Source organism: Podarcis bocagei (genome assembly GCF_964188305.1).
Source record: "Podarcis bocagei genome assembly, chromosome: Z".
In the NCBI taxonomy this organism is placed as follows: domain Eukaryota; kingdom Metazoa; phylum Chordata; class Lepidosauria; order Squamata; family Lacertidae; genus Podarcis; species Podarcis bocagei.
Genome location: NC_138140.1, coordinates 9,884,505 through 9,910,792, shown reverse-complemented (window position 1 = coordinate 9,910,792; position 26,288 = coordinate 9,884,505). Strand labels below are relative to the sequence as shown.

The following is a 26,288-nucleotide window of genomic DNA, read 5'->3' as shown; positions in this document are numbered from 1 at the left end:
TATATACTGCTCAGTTTTCTTTTCTTTCTAAATGAAAGCTCCATATGGCTTTCTGCAGAAATAAGGCATGACGCTCTCCAAGAAGTTTCCTAGCTATCTCTCCACTGAGTTCACTGCTCCCACCTAACCCCCTGCCTGTCTCCCTCCCTGGACAAAGGGGACAATGGGAGAGGGGCATTTACAGGTGGAATCTGACCTAGCAGCCTCTAGGCATAATGACTTTCTCTCAGAGGTATTTTTAGCTGTGAACAAATTTCAGGAAAAGCTTTTGTGTGGGGAGACACTGAGCCCTTTGTTCGGGCTTCTGGGAATGAAGTAAGCCCTGAATGGTTTTTAGAGTTTTATACACTGAACTCCTGTCTGCCATGATCAAGAATTTTTTTTTTAAATGGGGCAGAAATGGCATTTTGAGCAAATCTTGAAGGAAAAAAGGGCTGTTTCTCTGATCAAGACTTCTTGGACCAAGGTAACTTGAGGAGAGTCAAGGTGACTTGGGAAGAGTAGTAGTATCTGCTGGAGTTTTTAACTTCTGTCTGAGGCCTTGGGGATGAAGTCAGCCCCCAGCCTTTGTGCTTGATGCCCTTAGCTGGAGATGCCAGGGGGTTGACAGTGGTGCTTTATGCATGCAATGCCAGGGGCTTTTACCCACTGAGCTATGGGCTTCTTTACAGTCATACCTCAGGTTACAGATGCTTCAGGTTGTGTTTTTTCGGGATGCGGACCGCCGAAACCCGAAAGTACTGGAACGGGTTACTTCTGGGTTTTGGCTGTCGCGCATGCGCAGAAGCTCTAAATCACTCTTTGCACATGCACATATGCGCCGAATCACAACCCGCACATGCGCAGACGTGCCACTGCGGGTTGTGAATGTGCATCCCGCACAGATCACGTTTGCAACCTGAGCGTCCACTGTACATGGATCCAGCAGTTCCTGCTGCTTGCTCACATTACCCTTTTACAACAACCCTCTAGGGTAGGTCATTGTCATTATCTCCCCCCCCCCATCACACCGACAAGAAGCTGAAAGTGGCTTTGTTGCAGACTTCCTAGTGAGGACACAGCGGGAGTGTAGTTCAAACCTCAACCTCTGAGAACAACACCAACCTAGTATTGCTGTTGGCGTCTAGCACAGCACACTTTAGAATGTGTGAAGAACTTGGCAGACCTTCATTCATCTTTGCAACAACCCTCTTGTAAGGCAAGCTTGCATTCCCCTGTACTGTGTGCAAACCTTGGCCCATCACCCCAAGCCATCTCTCAAATGCATCACTCCCTGGGCTCATCCAAACTTCCTCTTGTCCTATGCTTTCCAGGCACGAGCCTGAGTGATTTTTCATTTACCCTGCTCCTTTTTAACCCACTGATTAACACTGAATCAGAACAAACATAAATGCACAGAAAACCCGACTGATGTTTGGGGACGAGAAGAATTGTGGATGAGCCCTCTGTCTGGTTAACTCTCCTTGACTGTGAAGTTGCCTAAAGTCACTAACCAGCAAGTCTCTTTTTATTAACAACTCTCAGTGTTTGAGAGCTGCTGCTTCATGTATTGTGAGTGCTGTCAATTGCATCTTTTCCTCTTCCCTCTCTGGGGCGGGGATTAAGCTTTTGTTTGCTCTGTAAACAGAATTACACAGTAGACTGTAGACACCAAGTTTTATTCTTTTCTCTCAACAATCAAGGGAAATATTTTGTTGGGGAGGGGAGGGAGAGAGAGAGAGAGATTTTGCTGGGCTCAGTACTCAAATAATGGGTTGTGGAGAGAAGTTAGTTGTCGTGCTGCAAGCATTGACCTCTGCCACAGCTAGGAGATGCTAAACTTCCTTGTGCAAGGCTCACATTAAATGCCAGAAGAGAACAAAGATACAGTGTTGGGGAGGGGAGGGGAGGGAAGCAGAGCTCTAATGCAGTGTTTCCCAAACGTTTTTGGGCAACGGCACACCTGCTTACCGGAAAAAAATCTCGCGGCACACCACCATTAAAGCCCCGCCCCGTGACGTCAGCGCGCAGCGTCACGCCGGGAGGGACACACAAAAGTGAACGTTTTTTCCCTTCCCCTTGCCAGGGTGGGAGGAGGCAGCAGAGCGAGCGACTGAGGGACGGCGGCAGCTGAGGCGGCGGCGGCTGCGATAGCGGGCGGAGGAGGGGGCGGCGGCGGGAGTTGCTGCTGCTGCTGTTGCTGCTGCTGCCTGGACATGCCGGCCTCCTCCTCCTCCGCTGTCTCTCGCTCCTCCCTTTTGCGCGCGCTGCCCCGCCGCTCGGCACCACCACCGCGGAGCCACCCCCGGCTCGACGCGGATCCTCGCCGCCGCCGCCTCTCGCCGCCCGACTCGCCCGCCTCCCTCCCACGGCACACCAGCCGGTGTCTCACGGCACACTAGTGTGCCGCGGAACACCGGTTGGGAAACACTGCTCTAATGTTGCTTCAGCAACAGCCAGCCTTATACTGGGCCCTATATAGGAGCAAGCAGTTCTTCTTAAGTTGTATAACTTGGGTTAAGTACTTAATTAGTTCCGGAGGTCCGTTATTAACCTGAAACTGTTCTTAACCTGAAGCACCACTTTAGCTAATGGGGCCTCCTGCTGCCACTGCACCACCAGAGCACAATTTCTGTTCTCATCCTGAAGCAAAGTTCTTAACCCAAGGTACTATTTCTGGATTAGCGGAGTCTGTAACCTGAAGCGTCTGTAACTTGAAGTGTATGTAACACGAGGTACCACTGTACTCTACTTTCACATAAAGGTACTTCTTCAGTTAAATAGGGGCCACCAGTGCCAGATTTATGTACAGTGGTACCTCAGGTTAAGTACTTAATTTGTTTCGGAGGTCCGTTTTTAACCTGATACTGTTCTTAACCTGAAGCACCACTTTAGCTAATGGGGCCTCCTGCTGCCACCGCATCACCGGAGCACGATTTCTGTTCTCATCCTGAAGCAAAGTTCTTAACCCGAGGTAATATTTCTGGGTTAGCGGAGTCTGTAACCTGAAGCGTATGTAACCCGAGGTACCACTGTATAAGCTAAACAAGCTATAGCTTAGGGCCTCACTCTCTTGGGCCCCCCCAAAAAAAGTTTAAAGGAAAAAAACAAACTGGATGTACATTTCCAAAATATAAGATGAAAAACAAATAAAACAAAACCTACATGTAGCAACAGTGTTTTGTGTTCTGTAGGCTCCTGTGATGTAAGTAATGGGCCCCGCGCCTGCTAGCCTGCTCCCTAAAATATCACATTTAAAGGGCCCCATTACCTTCGGTAGCTTAGGGCCTCATTGAACCTAAATCCGGCCCTGGGGACCACCTTGTTCTAGTAGTCTTTGCTCAGCTGACAGCCTTCACATGCTTTAAAAAAATCTTAGCAGTTTATTTTTCCTTTTACAGTTGTATGGGATTTGCATTTCCCAGTGGTTACAAATTTGGAGTCATCCTGGGATACATTTAGCACAGCACTGCAGCTGTTTCCTCCACAAGTTGCACAGAGGTCAAGGGGTGGCTTCCCCTTTAAGCTGTGCTCCTCTATACACCTTTTGGAGGCGGAGTCATTGGTGCCATCAAGGAAGACCTCTGGGCTGGATGTACAGAGTTGCACTAAGCAGAATGAGCAGGAGGGCCCCCAGACACAACAAGGCTTCAGCAACACAGGAAACTGCCTTATATTGCATCAGGCTATTGGCACATGTAGCTCATTATTGTCTACACTGGCTGGCAGCAGCTCCTCCGGGGTTTCAGGCAGGGATCTCACCCAATCCTACTTGGAGATGCAGGGATTGAACCTCAGACCTTCTGCATGCAAAGCATGATGCTCTACCTGTGAACTATGGCTCTTCCAGCTGTGAAGTAAATGAAGCAATACGCATTACAGTGGTACCTCGGTTTACATACGCTTCAGGTTACAGACGCTTCAGGATACAGACTCCGCTAACCCAGAAATAGTACCTTGGGTTAAGAACTTTGCTTCAGGATGAGAACAGAAATCGTGCAGCAGCGGTGTGGTGGCAGCTGGAAGCTCCATTAGCTAATGTGGTACCTCAGGTTAAGAACAGTTTCAGGTTAAGAACGAACCTCTGGAACGAATTAAGTACTTAACCCGAGGTACCACTGTACTGTCTAAGGAGGGGATGGTGTGGTGTACAGGTACAGTTAATTTTTCCAAGTGTACCTGAACTAGACAATAGGTGACTGCACCGAGCTTAATTTATACAGGGTGAGTCTTTTAAAAGAGGCCCCATGGAACATGTGTACTCTGTATCCACAGGACCTCTTTTAAAGGACTCACCCTGTATTTGTACCTGTAGTTGAAAAGTTATTGCTGATCCCCCTAGTGGCCAGGCAGAGTATAATATTTCAGCCTAGTTTGTAGGACAGAAGAGCCTGAAGCTGAGCACACTGGGGTAGCCAAAGTGGTTGGATAACAGCTCCCATCCTCCCTTCATGGGATCCTTGGCCATTGGGCATCCTGTGTGGGGCTGATGGGAGTTGGAGGCATGAAAAATCCACCTATGCCTGAAGGCCTTTCAGCTTCCTGCCCAGTCCCATAAAGGTAAAGGGACCCCTGACCATTAGGTCCAGTTGTGGCTGACTCTGGGGTTGCGGAGCTCATCTTGTTTTATTGGCCGAGGGAGCCGGCATACAGCTTCCGGGTCATGTGGCCAGCATGACTAAGCCACTTCTGGCGAACCAGAGCAGCACACGGAAACGCCATTTACCTTCCCGCCGGAGCAGTACCTATTTATCTACTTGCACTTTGACATGCTTTCGAACTGCTAGGTTGGCAGGAGCAGGGACTGAGCATCCTGCTACCTCCACACACTGCTGCCTCTGCCCCCCTAAGTAGGGAGTCCCTTACCGCCACCACTCGTCTCCTCCTCCTCTGAGGAATGGCAGAAATGGTTCTGTAAACTGCCTTCCACAGACATTTTGGTGTATTCTGAGGTCTGCAACTGCTGTCCTTGCTCCTCTGGCCCAGAATCAGTGTCCAAAGTGAGGGCATGGAATCAACCTTGCAACTCCAGTAATACATGGATCCTGGCAATCTCGCATCCGCGTGTCGTGTTCCTCCAGAGGTTCGTCTCCTGCATGGGGAGATATTCCACCTCCCTATGTGCATCACTGCTCCAGGACAGTCCACTCTGCTCTATCAAGGAATTCCTCCTCTTGGCCAGTAGCTCAGAGTGTGGTTAGTGAGCTCAAGTTGCTGTGCCTTTTTGTTCAGCAACTTAGTGTAGTTTTGCACCTTCTCGGGCAAGACTTGTGACAAACATGGCATAAGTGTTGCTGGTCACTGCAGCAGCTCCCTCACCACCCATGTCTCTTGGTCATTTGTACCCCATGAGGCAGCACTTGGGACCTTCCCCTCAAACCACACTCACAAATGCCCCGTTTACAAGTTCATATAATAATATCACACAATAATGATATTATCATACAATCATATTTTACAGCCATATCATTAAATCATGCAATCACAAGATCACATTATCATACAATCATAAGATCCCAATACAGTGGTATCTCGGGTTAAGAACTTCATTCGTTCTGGAGGTCCGTTCTTAACCTGAAACTGTTCTTAACCTGAGGTACCACTTTAGCTAATGGGGCCTCCCGCTGCTGTCATCGTGCGATTTCTGTTCTCATTCTGAAGCAAAGTTCTTAACCCAGGGTACTATTTCTGGGTTAGCGGAGTCTGTAACCTGAAGCGTCTGTAACCCGAGGTACCACTGTATCTTACAATCATAATATCATACGATCATACAAGCACAACACCATATAGATACAGATACATAATCACAACATCACAAGGTCATACAATCTTTCTTCTGAAAGATTCTGAAAGATGTTTGCATTTCTTCTGATATATGGAAATAGTGTGTAATTTTGTATAAAATTTGCACTTTTGCAGCCAGTTTCCCCTAATATAGTATAGGTTTTTATATTGCTTTCATCAGTATAGTATGTATTTTTATGTACACTTTCCCCAAGTATATACTCTCTTTTTTTACATACTTTTAAAAATTGGAGATCCGCGCTGCAAAATTTGGAGGGGTGTGAAATTCAAATGATAGATGCATTGGGTTCATCTGCTGCCTTTGGGAAGTGTTAATTGGGTAGAGTCACAATTAAATGGAAACTGATTCAGTTTCTCACATGTCTTCATTTGCATCCCAAGCTATGAAGATCTACAAGCAACATTTAGAGTGTACTTGTATTACTAAAGGGTATGCTGGTGACAGCATTTATCCTAATCTTTTTTTTTTAATTTTTAAACTGCAAAAAATACATTTATAGTTGGTGTTCTTTTTATTTTTTTTAAACTGAGCTTCTTTCACCCTCGTCGTACGAAGTCAAACATTTTCATGTGAGATGTTGAAGGCCTGTGGATTATTAATTAACCTGAAGTAGCAACTAGTAAATTTCATACAGTCATACCTCATGTTACGTCCACTTCATGTTACGTTCTTTCAGGTTATGTCCCGCAGCGCCCCGGAAGTACCGGAAAGGGTTACTTCCGGGTTTTGCTGCTCACGCATGCGCAGAAGCGCTAAATTGTGCTTCATGCATGCGCACAAGCACCAAAGCGCACTGCACAGATACAGTGCTTCAGGTTGTGCTCTTTTCATGTTGTGAACCGGCCTCTGGAACGGATCTCATTCGCAGCCAGAGGTACCACTGTACTCTATGTAAGAATGTAAGAACGCAGAACATAAAAAGAGACCTACAGCTGGATGAAGCCAGGGCCCCATCTGGTCCAACATTCTATTCTACAGTGTCCAACCAGATGCCTCAATGAGGAGCCCACAGGCAGGACTTGAGCCCAACAGCCCCGCTCCCCACCCCCCTTGTGATTCCCAGAATCTGCCACTCAGAGGTGGACTGCCTCCAACAGTGGAGATGAAACAGAGGCATCGTGGCCAGCAGCCTGTTCCTCCATGAATATATCTAATCCTCTTTTGAAGCCATCCAGGTTGCTGGCCAAAATTGCCTCATGTGATAGAGAGCTCTCCCTCGTAGGGACCTCGGGTGGAACTTGTTCAGCTTCTGTCTGTAGAATAAGCTTGGTTTACCTTTCAAGACAGGGACGCGGGTAGCGCTGTGGTCGAAACCACAGAGCCTAGGGCTTGCTGATTGGAAGGTTGGCAGTTTGAATCCCCACAACGGGCTGAGCTCCCATTGTTCAGTCCCAGCTCCTGCCAACCTAGCAGTTTGAAAGCACGTCAAAGTGCAAGTAGATAAATAGGTACCACTCCGGCGGGAAGGGAAAGGACATTTTGGGGGGTGCTCTGGTTTGCCAGAAGTGGCTTAGTCATGCTGGCCACATGACCCGGAAACTGTATGCCCGCTCCCTCAGCCAGTAAAGCGAGATGAGTGCCACACCCCCAGTCGTCCGCGACTGGACTTAACGGTCAGGGGTCCCTTTACTTTTACCTTTCAAGACATTAGCTGTAATGGCACGCGTGTGACAGAATCTGTCCCATTTCTTCATTGTCTGAATAGTTGGGTGGCACTTGGGTCCTGCTTACAAGTCTCCCGTAAGATGGATTTTGATTAGATTATCAACCCTAATCAAAATCTCAACCAGGAATGGAAATGTGTAGAGGAATACATGGCCAAAAGATGCTCCAACAAGAATTTGTTGATATGTATAGACTGATTTCACAAAGTTAAGCTAAGCTAAGCGGATATTTAAGATTGAATGTTTAATTATCAAGATACAAAATTACAATCTCAATAATGAAGTTGCAAAATAATAACAAGGAAGTCACTCACAGGTGGAGGGAAGGCACAGGGCAAGAAATAAGAAAGGGATAAAGGTTGGAACTTAATGAAATGTGAAAATGTGAATTTACGAATATAATGTATATGTATCAATATATAAAGCTCTCATATATGTAAAGGTAAAGGGTAAAGGGACCCCTGACCATTAGGTCCAGTCGTGGCCGACTCTGGGGTTGTGGCGCTCATCTCGCTTTACTGGCCGAGGGAGCCGGCGTACAGCTTCCGGGTCATGTGGCCAGCGTGACTAAGCCACTCCTAGTGAACCAGAGCAGCGCATGGAAATGCCGTTTACCTTCCCGCCGGAGTGGTACCTATTTATCTACTTGCACTTTGAGGTGCTTTCGAACTGCTAGGTTGGCAGAGCAGGGACTGAGCAACGGGAACTCACCCCTTCACAGGGATTCGAACCACCGAACTTCTGATCAGCAAGCCCTAGGCTCTGTGGTTTAACCCACAGCACCACCCGTGTCCCATCTCATATATGTATTGCAACATTAATATATATTAAAAAGTCTCCGGTAAGATGGGGCATCTGGTTGGCCGCTGTGAGATCAGGATGCTGGACTAGATGGGCCTTTGGCCTCATCCAGCCGCAGGGTTCTTTTTACATACTACCCCCCCCACCCTCTCTGAATAACACTTCCTGGGATTGCAAGTGCAGAGGGTGCTCAGGTCCTGCCTCTGGGCTTCCCACAGGTATCTTGTTTGTCAAGGTGAGAACAGAATGCTGTACTAGATGGGGCACTAGCCTGACCCATGCTCTTCTTTCGTTCTCTCTCCACTGTTGGAGGCAGTATATGCCTCTGGATAAAGGCTGCTAGGAATTACTAGTGGAGAAAGGGTGTTTGCATTCAGGCCCTCCTTTTGAGCCTCTCACTGAGGCCAGGATGTGGGTCTAGATGGACATGTGGCCTGTTTCTTCTTAAGTCCTCTTTTACAGTCCCTGCTGGCTTCTTCTTTTACCTACACTTATTCTGCGTTTATATTTTGCAGGGGTCCTGGCAGCTGGCGAGCACACATTCCCTTTCCAGTTCCTGCTTCCAGGTACAGTGAATTTATTCTTTTGCTCTCTTGTTCCCATTGATTTCCAGGACTGCGACTGAACAGTGACTTCAGACTTCCTATAACCTCGATTTTAACGTCCTGTGAGCACAATCACAAGGTTGCCTGGGGTGTCATGCAAGTGCTTAACTGCTGTCAGATATTGCTATTGTTATTACTGGTAATTTTATTTGGATTTCTTACCTGCCTTTCACCCTAACTTACCATGGCAGGCTGCAATGATTTAAAATACGCTGTTAAAACAGCTTACAACTCAGTTAAAAATCATAGGAGTGTGGTGGGTCTCAGTTGCATCAGCGGACAGAAAAGGGAGGTTTATTTTCAGCAAACGACAAAAACTATGCAACAAAGGTGTCAGATGAACCTCTGTGGGGTGGGAATTCCAAAACCTGTGCAAGAGCTAGCCATGGTTTTGTGTCAAGTGAATGAATGTGAATGAGGTGCTGTTCTAACAACCACAGTCTGCTTTCAGCCAGCCCCCACCTGTCCACCTTGCTGCTTACTGTTCAGTCCAGGGGCTTTTACTAGCTGTCAGATTCCGCCACCGCCTCCTCCATCTCAATGTTGCCTTTGTAGAGAGAGGAGGAGGAAGAGGAGGAAGAGGATGGGGACGGAACTAGAATGGGTTGGCTCCTCCTCCCCTTTGGCTGCACCTCTTGTTGGGCTCCCTGTCTTATTTATTTGTTTATTCATTAAATATACCGTATTTTTTGCTCTATAAGACTCACTTTTCCCCTCCTAAAAAGTAAAGGGAAATGTGTGTGCGTCTTATGGAGTGAATGCAGGCTGTGCAGCTATCCCAGAAGCCAGAACAGCAAGAGGGATCGCTGCTTTCGCTGCGCAGCGATCCCTCTTGTTGTTCTGGCTTCTGAGATTCAGAATATTTTTTTCTTGTTTTCCTCCTCCAAAAACTAAGTGCATCTTGTGGTCTTTGTGCGTCTTATAGAGCGAAAAATACGGTATGTACGATCCTTCATCTGAGTTCACATGGTCACAAGTCACTATGGGCTCATACACACTAATTGTTCACTGTGCTTTTTAGGCACAGGTCTGTGCTTTTCCAGTCTGTGTCGTAGCATTTCTATTTTAATTTTTTCCTCCTCAGCCGCTTTCCTCATGGAAACCCACTCTTTAAGGCACTTGGCAACTTGCAGAAAAGCCCAAATTGTCATTTGTTCCAATTCGGCATTAAAGATCAGGTTTTCTTGGTGAAAGTGGTGGGGTTGGGGGAAAGTACGCTAGCACTGTCCAGGAAAGTGCAGGTCTGTTGCCTAGAAAGCATGGGGCAAAATTTAAATGTGAATGAGCCCTACAGCTGAATATGTGGAACAGAAGCTGATCTGCTGTGCTCCCCCCCCCACACAATTAGCACCCATCAGGGTCTTCAGGTTCAAATCATGCCTTCCATTCTCTCTCTTAATTTTTAAAATTGGTTGTTTCTATATAAAACCGTGAAACATTAAACAAGAACGTTATTCCCCTCCCCCCAAAACCCCTACTTATTCATCATATTTTTTGTTTGTTTGTTTTAATTGAATGGCTGAACTTTGACTTTGTGTGTGTGCATAAGACCATCTTCTCTGTCATGAAGCTCACTGGGTGGACTTTGGGCTGGTCACACCTTTCCTGCCTAGCCAAGTTGCAGAGTTGTTAAGCTGGTGTCCATGGGGGTGTTTCCAGTTTGTCTTAAGGGTTTGTTTGTTTGTTTGTTTGTTTAAAGGAAGCCTGGGATATAAAGAATAAACAGTTAACTAAAATAACTAGGAACTTCTAAATCAGGTTTGAAAAAGAGAGTTTAAAAATGCTTAGAAAGAGGGGCTGCTGGCTGACGCAGAACCCCACATATATTAAGGAAAATAGAAACATCACCACCCGACCCCACCCCCACTCACCTTTCCCCCCTCCACCCCTTTCCCCCATTTTCTTCCCAATGTCTCAACAAATGAAACTGATTTGTAAAAAATGTTACTTGAAGAAGAGAGAGAGAGAGAGAGAGAGACATTGCACATGCTTTTGTAAACCAAGAAAATATTTAATAAAAATACATTAAAAAAGAAAAAAGAAAGAGGGGCTGTTGAAGAACGTGTCTATCTGGGGCTGTTCATAGTCCATGCAAACACCAAATTAAAAACAGACTTTGATGCAAAGCACGGAACTGAACATTCCTAAGAATATTTACATTCTGAAATTTGATATCTATACTAATTATGGATTGTATGGATTTCATCATGCCGTTTCTGGAACATCGATTTTATCTTGTCCCTTTTAAAAAATAATAATAATACTGTACCATTTTCCTACTATGTATGCTCCATATTTTATTCTGCAATGTACATTGCTTAGAGAGCTATGATTGCAGGTGATTCGTGAATATTTTAAACAAATAAAAACAATTGGCATTTGTAAGGCAGCTTACAGTATCCGCCTGCTTTTCCTTTTTTAAAAAAAGAAAGCAACAATTTTCTAGTCCTTATGACCTGCACAACATAAGGCCCACTTGCAGCTCCCCCAAGGATTTTGGGTGGCCACTGCAAAAAATGTAGAAGAAAGTAAAGAAGTAATGAGTGCTTTTCCATGCACCACTTGAACTGCCTTCTGCTATTGTGCCCAATGTTTTTCTTCTAGGGGGAAAAGGTGCTGGTACTGCATACCCCTGAGTACCTCCAGAATAAAAGTGCTGATCGTGCTCATCATGTAATTTGGTGGGTGGGTTGCCACTGAACATCCTCTCCCGTTTGTCACGTAACCCACAGCAACCAACCATTGCCAATCTATCTCTAGTTCGAGAGGAGTGAGAGTCATATATTTCTGCTGTGGTTTTGGTCGTTACTGGCATTGAACAGGGACCAACGCAGCTGACACCCGCTATGTGGTGAGCGGCAGCAACATGAGGGCTTCTTACCCCACCCTTGATGCCCAGCAGCCCACCAAGTTAATTTATATTAATTGAAATTTCCCTTTTTAATAATACGGTTTATTCGCAGAACAGTTTAATCATTAATTATACCTTTACTTGGAAATTGGTCCAAAGAAGTTTAGCCTGTTTTAATTTTGGCCCCTACCTACTGCCAAGTTGTGCATGTCTGCCTTATGGAAAGGGCCAGCTCAGTCATGAGGTGAAGTGAAGTGATTGCCTCAGGTAGCAAGATCCACCAGGGCAGCAGATCCTGATGTCAAGCTTTCCCCCAACCCCCACCTTATTCCTGATGTAGATCTTCCCTCACCATTTCTTCCCTGGTGGGGAGGGAGGTGCCATTTTGGGGTCTGCCTCAGGTGCCAAAATGTCTTGGTTTAGCCATGCTTATGGTTGTAAAACGCCCCCATCACCCTCCTCCCCAAAGCCATCAGAAATCAAGAAGATGTACGGTTTTGGTTTTACTTCTAATGTTTGCAAAACATATGCATGTCAAAACCTTTTCCTAGAGTAGAATGAGATTTTGGCAAAATATTTTTGTTGTTCTTTTCTAGTGCAAGTCATAAGAAAGTGTGTTTGCGTGGGTGCTTAAAAGGTGGGGGGAAGTACATTATATGCCATGTCTTGACTCTTTTCTCTTTGGAAAACAGCTTCAGCTCCTACATCCTTTGAGGGTCCCTTTGGGAAGGTCTTGCACCAGGTCAAAGCTGTGATAGAGACACCACGGTTTTCCAAGGATCACAAATGCAGCAAGATATTCTATGTTCTCTGCCCGCTGAACCTGAATGACATCCCTGAGATTGAGGTAAGGGTTGGTGGGAAGGAAGGAAGGTGGTAGGCACCCCCACACCTTGCTTTTCAATCCCAAGGGATAGATCATTAAACCACTTTGGGAATTCCATGAGGGGAATAGAAATCTCCTCGCCATCTTCAGCAACCTTAAACTATAGTTCACCGGATTCTTAGAGGAGAAGCCAGTGATGGTTCAGAGTGGCCTCATAGTGCTTTAAATGAATAGTGCAGGTGGGGCCTAACTCAGTGGCAGGCAGGCTGTGTTTTCCCTTCTCATCCTAGTGTCCCTTTTCTGCAGCAGCCAAACACAACGTCGATCACAAAGAAGTTCAGCTACAAGCTCGTGAAAACTGGCAACGTGGTCCTGACAGCCACCACAGACCTCAAGGGCTACGTTGTAGGGCAGGTCATCCAGTTGCGGACAGACATTGAGAACAAATCAGGCCGGGACACCAGCACCATTGTAGCCAGCCTCATCCAGGTAACCGGGCTAGACTTTTGATAGTGTATTTTAGGTGCTCGGCTTTGCTTGAGGGGCACTTGTTCATTTTTCGTTCCCTTGCTGCAAATGCAATCTTAGGAACATAGGAAGCTGTCTTTAGGAAGAATTAGGATTAGCTGTTGATGAATCCAAGGCAAAACTATAGGGTTGTATTCAACTGAGTTCTCCTCAGAATAATAGGCCCATTTTGGAGTACTTGGGGTAGGTCTGGATGTTGTTGTTTAGTCGTGTCCGACTCTTCGTGACCCCATGGACCAGAGCAGGCCAGGCACTCCTGTCTCCCACTGCCTCCCGCAGTTTGGTCAAACTCATGCCGGTAGCTTCGAGAACACTGTCGTCCCCTTCTCCTTGTGCCCTCCATCTTTCCCAACATCAGGGTCTTTTCCAGGGAGTCTTCTCTTCTCATAAGGTGGCCAAAGTATTGGAGCCTCAGCTTCAGGATCTGTCCTTCCAGTGAGCACTCAGGGCTGATTTCCTTCAGAATGGATAGGTTTGATCTTCTTGCAGTCCATGGGACTCTCAAGAGTCTCCTCCAGCACCATAATTCAAAAGCATCAATTCTTTGGCAATCAGCCTTCTTTATGGTCTGGATACAACCCCTTATTTTCCCCTTCTCTTCTCCCCAACCCAGAAAGTTGCCTACAAATCCAAGCGGTGGATCTATGACCTGAGGACCATAGCAGAAGTGGAAGGTTCTCCCGTGAAGGCTTGGAAGCATGCAGAATGGAGAGAGCAGATCCTCGTCCCAGCGCTGCCTCAGTCCATCCTGCAAGGCTGCAGCCTCATCCATATTGACTACTACATTCAGGTAAGGTCCAAGTTCTGCTGAGGACTATGAGCACAGGTTGTGGGCAGCAGGGGGCCTTTTTCAGCCCGAGGGCCACATTTCCTCCTGGGCAGCCTCTGGAGGGCCAGACGCAAAATGGGTGAGGTAACAGGGAAACAGGTGTATCAGGCAGCACATATATTTTGTAAATAATAATAAAAAACACCTTCCAGGCACCAACATCCCTAGGGAGGGATGAAATGTAGACCTGAGGGCTAGACAGAGAGGTCTGGAGAGCCATATTCAGCCACTGGGACTGACACATCCGCACCCCTGATGTATGGGTCCTTGGTCTGACCCCACAGGACTGCTCCTTATAGAGTCATAGAGTTGGAAGGGCTCTAAGGGCCGTCCAGTCCAAACCCCTGCAATGTCCTCATGCTTGTGTCATATTGTTGTCTCCCTGCCCCTAGGTTTCCCTGAAATCTCCTGAGGTTTCTGTTGCTCTCCCGATCTACATTGGCAACATCGCTGTGAACAGGATCCCCCTCAACCCGACTCGCTCGGTCCCTCACGTCCCGTCGCCCGTGATCCCGAGTGCACCGCCGGTGGACGAGGAGGCTGCCGGTGGCTACCACCCCATGGACAACATTTCCATCCCCACCAAGAGCCATTCCCAGCAGCAGCCTTTCAGCTATGCACCAGGCTTGAGCTTCCCAGAAGCAAGGCTGGACTCTGAGCAGGGCAGCTCGCCCAACCACCCCACACTCTGCCTCTCGACAGGAGCGACGATTCCTTACTATGCCGAGGGGACGGTGGTTCCAGTTCCCACAGCCAGCTCCCTCATCCTGCCTCCAGAGTATAGCACCTGGGGTTACCCCTACGGTAAGTGCCTGCCTAGCCTCAGATAGGATTCCCTGGCTGGGGCAGAGACCCCAGGGGTTGTGCTGTTTCCCATATGGGCAGCAGTGTGTGATGCCTATGGGGACTGGTGGGGCAGAAGGGCAGGGAGGTCAGCAGCCAGTGGCACCAGAGCAGATGACAGACAAAGCCAGTATATTCTATCTTTGTCTACTCCTCTCTGCTTTCTGAAGGGCAACACCAAGACTAAAAAGGAAAGCCCACAGCTCTGTGACAGAGCACCTGCTTTGCATGCAGAAGATCCCATGTTCAGTTCCCAGCATCTCCCAGAAAGAACAGGAGAGTCTCTTTCCTGGGGAATTTGCTACTAGGCAGCCTCAACAGTACTGAACTGAATGGACCACTGGCAGCTTCTTATGTTACTCTGGGTGCAGACAGTTAGAGCTCATGGACCACTGATCTGTGGACCATAAGAACATCAGAAGGCCAGCGACCCATCTAGTCCAGCATCCCATTCTCGCAGTGGCCAACCAGATGCCTGCAGGACCTGAGCTCCAGAGCCTTCTACCTTGTGCAGGTTGCAGCAACTGGTACTCAGAATCATTGCTGCCATGGAGGAAGAGCAAAGCCATCATGGCTAGTAGACACCATTAAATTTACTCCTCTGTTAATTGGTCTAATCCTCTTTTGAAGCCTTGCAAGTTGGTGGCCATCACTGCCTCCTGTGAAGTTAAGTTCCGAAGAATGACTAGGGAATGACTAGGGACTGACCGTGTGACCAGTTTGAAAACCTCTGATCTAGATGGCTTTCAACTTCTCTCTCTCTTTTGCTTCCTTGCAGAGGCACCCCCTTCATATGAACAAAGTTGCAGCAGCGCAACCTCCAGCCTGAGCAACGGCAACTAGCCACGAGCTCACAACTTGATGTCTGGCATGCCAAGCTGGGAGAAAGGACAGTACAAAACATTGCCTGGAGGGGGGGCGCTCTCTCCCCCAGCAATAGTTCCCTGGGCCATGGCTGCCTTGCACAACAATCTCTTTCCTTGTGCTGTACAGTCCATCATCTTACTTGCTGCTTTATAATCTGAACACCCGTGATGCCTTATCTGAAATGTGGGAGTCATCGTGTATGGAAAGATAGAGGTGTGTGCAGATCAGTGTGTGTGTGTGTGAGAGAGAGAGAGAGAGAGAGAGAGAGAGAACGAACGAACGAACAAATGAATGAATGAATGTAGATATGTATATATTTTGAGTGCCACCCCATATCTGTTGTGTGCTAACCAAAAAAGGTGTGTGGGTGTAGACAAATTGCTTCTCTGCTGGGCATCCTGTGATTTAAGCCCAGTGCGCCCTTTTGCACTAGCTTGCCCTCTAGAGAACAGTACAGGCAGTGCAGGAAGAGCTGCTATCAACATTCCTTCTGATGTAGGGCAACTGGCATTTCCCTGCCATTTTTTAAAAAAATGTGGCATAGCACATCTGATTTTTACTCTGGGTGCTTGTAGTAGTTCCTTTTTTGGCTTTTGAGTGCTTGTAGTAGCTACCATTTTCCCTCTCTCTGCCACCCCTGTAATCCACAGACTGGAGACAACTGACAATCACAATTCTATCCTAACTCTACCTCTTTGACTGGGCTTCTCCCAGGAAGTGAGTCCAGATGGAGGAGGGGAAGGAGGAGAGCTTTTTGGAAAAGAAAAGAAAAACATACAGTTTGTTAAGCAGAATTCCAAATAGTTAGGAGCTTTGAGTAGTGATGCACTTGATCCATTGGACAACAGTGGGTGGGTGAGAACAGGTCTCGTGCTGCTCTCCACAGTGAGTGGTTCTGCAGCTTTGCAGCTCATGGCCAGTGGAGGTGTGAGGCTGGTTGGCTATATTCCTTCTGGAGTTCCTTGCCTCCTCCTTCAAATAGAGAGTTCTGGCTGCTTACTGGGATAGCAGTTTTAAAAGTGGACTAGCTGTTGCCCAGAGAGGTTCCTGGCCTCTGCAATCTCAATGTTACAGAACAGCCAGTGTCAAAGTACTTTTAAAGCAGGGCTTCTGACACACTGTGTGTGTCTGTGGGTTTGTGGGGGTTTATTTTTCCCATGGCTATTTACCACGTTGGGCATTATGTTTTTCTGTGTGTGCAAGTCTGATCTGCTAAGCGCCACCTCTGGAGTAGTGAAGCCTTTTTCCTTTCTCTCGGCCAGCCTCTCTTCATGAGCTCCTTCAAGTTTGCTGGGTGGCTGATCCAGCAACATGGACATGCAAACGTTCACATTCCCAGCACCACGTGGTTTTTATAGGACAATTGAACCTCTTCCACGACCCTTTTTATTTGTCTCTTTTTCCAATCATCTTTGTTTAAATGGTGAAACTTTGAAAACACAGATTTTAATGTATTTAATAAATTATTCTGAGACCTTGAATGTAAAAATGTCTTCTTTGCTTCGCTCGCTCGCTCGCTCGCACGCCGCCGCCCCCCCCACTGCACCCCTCTCAGCATCTCTGATTGAATCAGGAGTTGGCCCTCTAAGTGCTGTTCCGAACAACTGCCGGCCTCATCCTGCCTGTGTGTGACAAGAGTTTTCCAGCAATGGAGGGCCACAGGTTCCCCATCTCTGGATTTAACCATAAATGTGAAGCAGGAGTCATTCTGCCTGTCCTGGCGTATTTTGCAAATCCCTCTGTTTCTGAAGGGACGCGGGTGGCTTGCCGATCAGAAGGTCGGCAGTTCGAATCCCCACGACGGGGTGAGCTCCCGTTGTTCGGTCCCTGCTCCTGCCAACCAAGCAGTTAGAAAGCACGTCAAAGTGCAAGTAGATAAATAGGTCCAGCTCCGGCGGGAAGGTAAACGGCGTTTCCGTGTGCTGCTCTGGTTCGTCAGAAGCAGCTTAGTCATGCTGGCCACATGACCTGGAAGCTGTACGCTGGCTCCCTTGGCCAATAAAGCGAGATGAGCGCCGCAACCCCAGAGTCGTCCACAACTGGACCTAATGGTCAGGGGTCCCTTAACCTTTACCTTTTACTGTTTCTGAAACAGAAGAATGCTGGTGCTAATGTAGTCAAATCAGCAAACCCACCCCAAGAGGGGGTGTATCAACAGGAGGTATAAGAAGTACCAAAAGTTGGCAGCCAGTGTAGGGTGGAGAGGAGAGAGAGACAGAGAATCTCGGTGCCCATGGTGAGATCTGGGTATGTTCAATGGACATTTGAGTGTATGTAATGGGGATATGATGGGAAATGATTCAGGATAGATAATGGAATGGAGCAGCTGGAATTATGGAGAGCTAGCCCTTGAAATACTGTTGTTTCATTGCAAGCCCTCACCTGTCTTTAATTTGCAATGAAGTAATTCATTTGATGTATTTCATTTAATGAAAAGGCATATACACTCCTTGAATGTAAGAAAACCTTGAAACAGTTTAAAACATTCAAATTATTGCTTGAAAAGGAGCATTGTTTTTAAGACAAACAAAAACAAAAGATGATTGAAATCAACAGATAAAACCAAACTCAGACTTCATTTGCTACAGTGCTGAATGGCAATCCTGTACCACCCAGTTTCACAAACTGTACAATTTCAGCTGAGGCATAAAGCCAAGATGTACATGTCTGATCCACATCAGATATAAAGCTCATGCCGGAGGACTTGATTTGCTTGTGAGGCATCTTCTGGTATCTCTTCCCTGCCATCGTCTCCTCTGCCAGTGTTGTGACATTTCCAAAAGCCAGTTCTTCGTCTCCAAACCAGACGCCTACCAGTCACAGCTGTCTGTCTTGCCCTGAAGGGACATGGAGGGCATCCTTCAAATATTCATAGGAAGTACCATATAGGAGGCAGGGCTGGCTGATGTTCAGAGAGAACCAGGCAGTGGCTGGATGGCCTTGGCTTCTGCTTCCTGTAGTGGGAAGCACTACAAAGTCTTGTGTCAGCCATTTTCTCTCCTGGTTTTAATCAAGTAGATTCTGTAAAAGCAAGACCATATTAAGCACATATCTGGCATCCCTGAGCTGGGGTCGCTGCTAACACTTTCCCTGGCATTCCCATTAATAAATATGAATAGTCCAGCTTGGTGATTTGAGCAGTGTTGGGTAGCTGGGTGTAGTGGCCATATACTTCACAATGTCCCTGATCTGGAGGAGGGTGAGGAGAACTTTATCATAATGGGAGCCACATGCCAGTCTTGGGCAGGGCCACAACAATGGGTGTACATTACCTTTGTAAACCATAGGCTAATTTCTACATAAACAGAGAGAGAGAGCCCTCTCTGTACCCCAAACAGGCAACCAAGAGGTGTTCTCGGAGTTTAAGGATACGTTCCAGCCAGGTAAATACCCTCTAGGAGGGTGTGAAGCAAGGGTGGTGAAGGCATGGCTGGGATGCCACATTTGGCCTCTGCTCTGGATGTGAGTGGTGCTGTGGTCTAGGACTTGCTGAGCCTAGGACACAGAGCCTAGGACTTGCTGATCAGAAGGTCGGCGGTTCGAATCCCCGCGACGGGGTGAGCTCCCGTTGCTCAGTCCCAGCTCCTGCCAACCTAGCAGTTTGAAAGCACGTCAAAGTGCAAGTAGATAAATAGGTACCACTCCGGCGGGAAGGAAAACAGCGTTTCTGTGCGCTGCTCTGGTTTGCCAGAAGCAGCTTAGTCAAGCTGGCCACATGACCCGGAAACTGTACGCCAGCTCCCTTGGCCAGTAAAGCAAGATGAGCACCGCAACAACAGTTGTCCGCGACTGGACCTAACGGTCAGGATCCCTTTACCTTTACCTGGAGCATTCCGGGAAATTAAAATGGCCATGTAGCTTGGCCATGCAGTGCTGTTTAGTATTCAGGCAAGCTCTGGAGGGGGTCCACTCAAAGCTCACTTTGCCCACCTCAGACTTAGATACAAATCCTGCACAAAAGCATATTGTATTGCCCCTGCTTTTGGAAACTGCTACACCGCTGGCTTCTACCTGTGCACATTCCTATGTGCACTCTATTATCTAGGCTCCTAATGATGCCCAGGTAGCCTTTTTTTTAAATGCACCTTCTAAGTCTTCCACTTGTCAATGCACTGTGTTTTCTGATATCTCTCAGTGCTAAATCACTACCATGTGCGTGTGTCCGTGTGTTCCTCCATGTGTGCCTCTTATGAATGCCTTTTAAAACATTTTGTCAGCTGTGGTGCTCCTAGCAGCAATCCCCCAGCTAGGTTCTACCCATCTCCAAGCCTAACTTCAGCCCTTGAAGGTGGCAGATTCATCCTGACCCTAGTATATGTGCAATGATTTTATCCACAATGATTAAAGATGAAAGCCCACCTTAGTGTCTTTGGGGGTTTTTTTTTGGGGGGGGGGGAGTTCACAATTGGACAATATCAATTAGCAGAGCACCAAGATCACACCAAAGACTAATCTAAGAGAGCATCCTCTTTCCACTGCAGTGGTAAACCAGATACCCCTGGAAAGCCCATGGCCAGGACAATGGGCAGGCATGTCCAAAGTCCATTTGGGGGGCCTAATCCCCCCCCAAAAAAAGCTCAGCAACTTTGGGGTAAAATCCTAAAAAAACACCTTCAACAACTTCAAATCTAAAAAAAGGTCAACAACTTTGGTTGGCCCTTTGGTGCTTCACTTCATCAAATCTAGCCCTCTTTCCAAAACGTTTGGACACCAGTGCCTAAGCCACTTAAGCTGGTGGTTCCCACATCCTGGGACTTCCATACTTTAAATGAACAGTGTGACAAATTCCTTCTGTCTGTCCTGAATCACCCATCATTCAGCTTCATCAGATGGCCTTGGGTTCTTGAGTTCTTACAGAAAGAAAACACCATCACCCTATCTCTCCACAACATGTGTAAAACTCTACATCATGTATCTCCTTTAAGTTAAATTAACATATTTAAAAGTACAAAAAAAGTTGGTAGTTTTAGCTAACGTGGCTGAAAGCAGGAGCTTGGAGACATGGCGGAGAGACCCATCAGGTGCAGAAGAAAATATAAAAGGTTGCCTCCTTTGTTACAGGACTCCCACCTAGAGGAGGCAAAGAAAGTGACCATACACAGAGCATCCTCTTTAGGAAGTTGAAGAACTCTGTGCTTGTCTAGCAAAACATGCACTTGTGATTTTGGCTGCAAACCCCACACCTTCTGCATGCAAACTACAGTACCACTGAACTGCGGTCATATCCTTGAATCTATTAAAACCGAATTGAGCAGCTGAAGACCAGTGTTCTAGGATCATATGTAGCTATGCACTGCTGGAAACTGAACACTAAGCTGGAATGGATCTTCATTCTCATCTAGGAAATCAGTTCCCGTGACCTGGAAACCAAGCATGTCAATATCTTTGGGCTCAGTCATGTACCAGCAAATTCAGGATGTGCAATTACAGTTAAATTGGGAGCTCTTGTACAGCACACCTGCTTCCTCCGAAGATCAGACTTTTTCTGATGAGGAAACAGGTGGGGAAATGATGCAAAGGTCCTCTAAACTCCCTGCAAACAATTCAGAGGGTTGTAGCCTACTAAGTTATACTCCGAGTAGCCCCTTTGAAGCTAAAGGATCTAAATTAGATGCACCCATTATTTTCAGTGGGTCTACCCTGAGCAGGACTAGCAATTGGCTCTACCAAGAGCTACCAGCCCATGTCATCTTATCTCCCTGCAAACAAATCAGGAATACAATAAACAGGACATCCTACAGCCACCCCCCCAAGATGATGCGGTCAATCCAGGGTATCCTTGTATATTGCCCACTGCACCCTAAGTCAAGCGTCCTGGTGGGTGGGAGCTGGGCAGCTTGGTGGAAGCATATATCTCTTACCAATGGATTTTGCAGTCGGGAAAGACTCTTATTTTGGCAGCGGCTTTGGGATGGGCCATTCTGCAAAGCCACCATTGGATGGCAGCAGCGTATTGGTTTTTTTCCTCCTGCTTGCCTGCAAAGGGTTGGGCTAGGCTGGATGGCCTACTTCAGCTAAGAGCCAAGGTCTGCAGCCTGGTGCCTTTTGTGGGGGACTCATGGTTTTGCCAAGAGATCTAAGGCGGGCTCTCAACACCCTCCTCCCCCACCTCTGGGGTGTGCAGTGTTTGTTCCCCGAACAACCTCTTAGGCATCCCCTGTTGGATAAACCCAAGGCGGTCAGCCACAGAGGCCACAGTGCCTGCGATGCAGAGGTATAATGGGCAATGGGTGACCATGGCTGCACCAGTGGCTTCTTTCGGTTGTATAATTTTAACATCATAGTAAAGTTTGGCAATTCTATCTGCTTAGCAATGTTGCTGCGTCCCTATTTTACATACAATTTTTTAACGTTTCATGTTTTGATTTAGTTTGGTAATTTTACCTGTTCAATAGGCTTTACATATTAGTATTTTAAACTCAAATTGGAAAGTGCCAGTGGCTGATGCAAACATCTATCGATCTAATTTATTTATTTATTATCTTTTCTTTATTCTTCCTTGTGCACACCACCTAAAATCAAACTCCACTTTGGCTAACACAATCCTGACGAATGACATTTCATGCCTGATTTTATGCTGCTCAATATCATTATATTCCTCTCCCCTCCCCTTTATTGTCACCATCACCATTTGTTTATTTTGGCTGTTGGACCAAAAATAAGACAACAAATAAACCAATGAAATCTTAAATGCAGGAGAAATACAATAAAATGTATTTTGTTAAAAAGGGGCAGTGGCGGCTGCATACCACACATTTAAAGCACATTCCATTCCCCAAGAAGCCTGGGAACTGTAGTTCACAGCGCTACAATTCCCAGCAGCCTTAGCAAACTGCCGGTAGTTTCTAGGATTGTTTCTTGTGAGGAGTGGGGATGTCCTTTAAATGTGTGTGAAGCTATAGTAACAGCCAAAGCTCAGTTATATATAAAATAACAAATAACCTCAGTTGTCCCTGGAAATCACTCTTCCAGCTTCAAGTGGTAAACTACCTTCTTTCTCTCCCTGCCAATACGTAATAGATATCTGGTCACTATCAACAACCCCATGGGATTTGATATCCCAGCAAATATTTAACTTAGAACTGAGCTGCCCCTTCTGGTAGTTTTGGCTAGTAAAGGTAAAGGGACCCCTGACCATTAGGTCTTATCATGACCGACTCTGAGGTTGTGGCACTCATCTCGCTCTATAGGCCAAGGGAGCCGACGTACAGCTTCCGGGTCATGTGGCCAGCTTGACTAAGACGCTTCTGGCGAACCAGATCAGCGCACAGAAACGCCGTTTACCCTCCCGCTGGAGCAGTACCTATTTATCTACTTGCACTTTGAGGTGCTTTCGAACTGCTAGGTTGGCAGGAGCAGGGACTGAGCAACGGGAGCTCACCCTGTTGTGGGGGTTCGTACCACTGACCTTCTGATCGGCCAGTCCTAGGCTCTGTGGTTTAACCCACAGCGCCACCCGCGTCCCTGTTTTGGCCAGTAAAGCACCAATAATTTTGCTGAGGAGCTGCAGGCTAGAAACTGCAGAACAGAAGGACCCCTTCCACAGATTCCACCTGCTGGTTGTTGTTCTTTTCTTAAACGCTGGTACATATTTTTTCTTGCAAATAAATAAATAAATAAAACACATGAAGGCTGCAGTCCTGCAGGCATGCCAGAGGCTGGCTGAGGCCACTGGTATGGTACTAGCCATGATGGCTATCTTCAATCTCCACTGTCAGAGGCATTATTCCTCTGAATACCAGTGGCTGGGAATTGTGGGTGGGTGGAGGGCTAGGAAAAAAACTATGATTAGTTTCATCCACCTGTCATTGGCTGTGACTCTGCCTACTTTTGACTCTGGCGCCACCTACTGATGGCATCCCTGCCTTCTGCCCTACCCAGTCCAATGGGCACCAGCCACTACTGATTGACTGGCAGTGCCTCTCCAGGGTCTCACCCCTGCATGCAAAGTCTCTGTTTTTATTGCAGAAACACCAGGACAATATCAACAATTGATAGCAGAGTATGTGAAAGAAAGGTTAAAACAGAGTAGGTCAAATAGGCTCAGAGGGGAGGGAGTTCCACGAAGCTGAGGCCTTGCCTGTAAAAGCCTCATCCTTGGTGCCTGTCAATAAAACCAACATTGTTGTTGGCATCTGTCTGCCTAAGGAGACAATGGAGGAGTGTGCCTTTGGGGGTGGAGTCACACTGTTGGCAGGTTACAACGCCTGCTGCGGCTGTAGAGACCAATACAGGAGAGACATGTTTTGTTGCAGCTGGGGCAGATGAAGTGATGGGGGAAGGGTAGTACCTCTGGTGGGGGCATGTCATGCTTCATCTCAGGGTAGTTTTTCCACCTTAGGTCCTGACCCTGGAGAGGTCACTTCGGTGCTGCAAACGCAGCAAAACCAGCATCAATGGTGGGTTTTTCTTGTGCATATCCCTTTGCCTCTACCTTACCACCCATCTCCTAGCTAGTGCTACAAGGACAGAAGCAGGTGGTGGGGTTGGATTGTGTGCACCATCACTTATGAACTATGGCTCCACTATTTATTTTGCTGCAAGTATATTTATGTCAGGGCAGGATGCGGAGGGGTGGGTGTGCAGTATCTGAGGCACCACACAACTGAATGTGGAGGAGGATACCATATGCAAAAGACAGTGCTGGATTAAACCCTGTGGAGGCCCCTAGGCACTTGAAATCATGTGCTCTAGAGGGATAGCATTGATCTAAGAAAGCTTGATTATAAAATTCTTTCAAGATCAAATCAATATTGTTTTGATTCATTGTTGTGGGGTCCCTAAGAGGCATGGAGCTCATAGGCTTCTGCCTATATGGCACTGACGAACCAGAACCACCTGAAGAGGGGGAGGGCTGCTTACCTGACTTTGGCATGCCAGAGCCCTCCCACCTCCTCCCCAAAGCCTGCTAAGTGCTTGCCCAGCTTTGAGAAGGGTGAAGGGCTCTAGGACCCAGAGCCCTGGAGCTTCCTTCGCTGAGCCAGGCACCTTATTACTTAGCCGCAGTGCGGGATTTAGGGCGATGGCGGCAATTCCACGGAGCTGAGGTGGTGCAAAATTGAGAATATCCATTTGGGGGCGCCAAATGTCCTCCCACAAGGAGCCATTTTATAAAAGACTACAAAAGTTCCACCATTTTGTCTGGCTTTTGGGAGGGCTGTGCTAGGGCTCTAGGATGCTGCCAGAGCCCTGGCACCGGCATTCCAAAGCCGGGCAACCTTGTGCAATCATAGCTTTGTGCAGGTATATGTGGGAATAAATGGGACAGTGGGTATCCCCTGCTCTCCATTTATTTTTAACTCCACCCCATGAAGATGTAATCACATAAGTAAAATAAGCGTAGGATGTGAGTTACCTGTAGTGCTGCCATCAGGGCAGGATTTGGGGTGGGGGGTTCAAATCTGGGGGTTCAATTCCACACAATAAGCTGGAGGGTCCTCAAGCACAACTGGACTGGCTTTTGGAAGTTACTGAAGTACTGTAATATAGCCTACCTGTGTCTGTGTGTGTGTGTTAAAGACCCTTTTACAGATTCTAAAACAAGCTTTGTCAACCTAACACCCTCCAGATATTGCCAGACGGCATCTTCCACCATCCCTGACCATTAGCCATTCTAGCTTCATCGTGAGGGGGACTGGACTAGATGACCCTCAGGGGTCCCTTCCTACACTATGATTCTGTGAAATAAAATAAGGATCTGGTGATGGTGGTGTAGTTAGAGTGCTGGACTAAGAACTAGGAGGTTGATGTTCTATTCTGCATGCAGCCATGAATCTCACTGGGTGTATCTCAGCCTAACCTACCTCGCAGGGTTGTTATGAGGATAAAACAGGGAGTGGGGGAGAATGGTGTGCACCACCTGGCATTCCTTGGAGGAAACGTGCAATACAAATATACATGAATAAATAATTATCTAGAGGACACCAGGGTTGTTGAAGGCCTGTCTTAAAATTACCAGCCTGCACCATCGATCTACGTAAGGAAAACATTGTCCGTACAAAGAAGCCCACAGTGGGATTCCGGAAATTCAGGTCCTTGGTCTGCATGTTTTGGGGGTTAAACATCCGAAAGTGATGAGCTCACCCACTGGTTGCTGATTAATAGGTCTGATTATGAATATTCCTTTCTCCTGTGTGAGTCCTGCTGCTATCCTTCTCACCTAAGCACATCTTCTCTTGATTGGCAAAGGCATCAATCAAGGCTGGATGCTTCTGATAGCAGTCCACTAAATGGAGAATGAGAACCACCCTCTTTGTCTCGGTTAAGGCTGTTAAGAGGATTAATTGCTGCCCTATTTGAATGGCTGGTGTTTATTGTTCTCCCCAAAGGAGCTGCAGGATGGAACGTCATTTTTAATTTATTTTTTTTAAATTTTGCAATTAAATCAAAACACTTCTGAACAAGAGAGGTTTGAGGGTGCTGCAGAACATAAACCACATTTCAACATTTGCAAGAGTAGGATGGAGAAGGCAAAACCCTTTTATAGGGTTAAATTTGTTTTGGCCGCAGATTTTCTGCTGGGCATTTACAAGCTTAGGACTCAATTCTGGCCAAATTAGCAGCTGTTCCAGAAATCTTTTATTAACCCAGGAAGTGTTAGAAAAACACACGATGTTTTAATAAACACCCCCCCCCCTTCTAGGATTTTACAGCACAGTCTTATGGCCTTCTGGTGGGTTTTCCTTGTAT

General features: G+C 47.0%; 1 protein-coding gene across 2 annotated transcripts in view; it reads left to right on the top strand.

Annotated features, from left to right (window-relative positions):
• The window catches only part of ARRDC1 (arrestin domain containing 1), a 55,076-nt gene extending 37,996 nt beyond the window's left edge, over positions 1-17,080 (top strand). The window contains exons 3-8 of one of the 2 annotated variants that reach the window (XM_081179803.1): positions 8,766-8,816; positions 12,399-12,553; positions 12,842-13,021; positions 13,674-13,850; positions 14,282-14,693; positions 15,511-17,080. In XM_081179803.1, the coding sequence (XP_081035929.1) occupies positions 8,766-8,816; positions 12,399-12,553; positions 12,842-13,021; positions 13,674-13,850; positions 14,282-14,693; positions 15,511-15,575 (1,040 nt within the window). In that variant the 3' untranslated portion in view covers positions 15,576-17,080. Of the gene's footprint in view, positions 1-8,765; positions 8,817-12,398; positions 12,554-12,838; positions 13,022-13,673; positions 13,851-14,281; positions 14,694-15,510 lie in introns of both variants that reach the window. The other variant, XM_081179802.1, reaches the window with a different exon arrangement.
• The last annotated feature ends 9,208 nt before the right edge of the window (positions 17,081-26,288 follow it).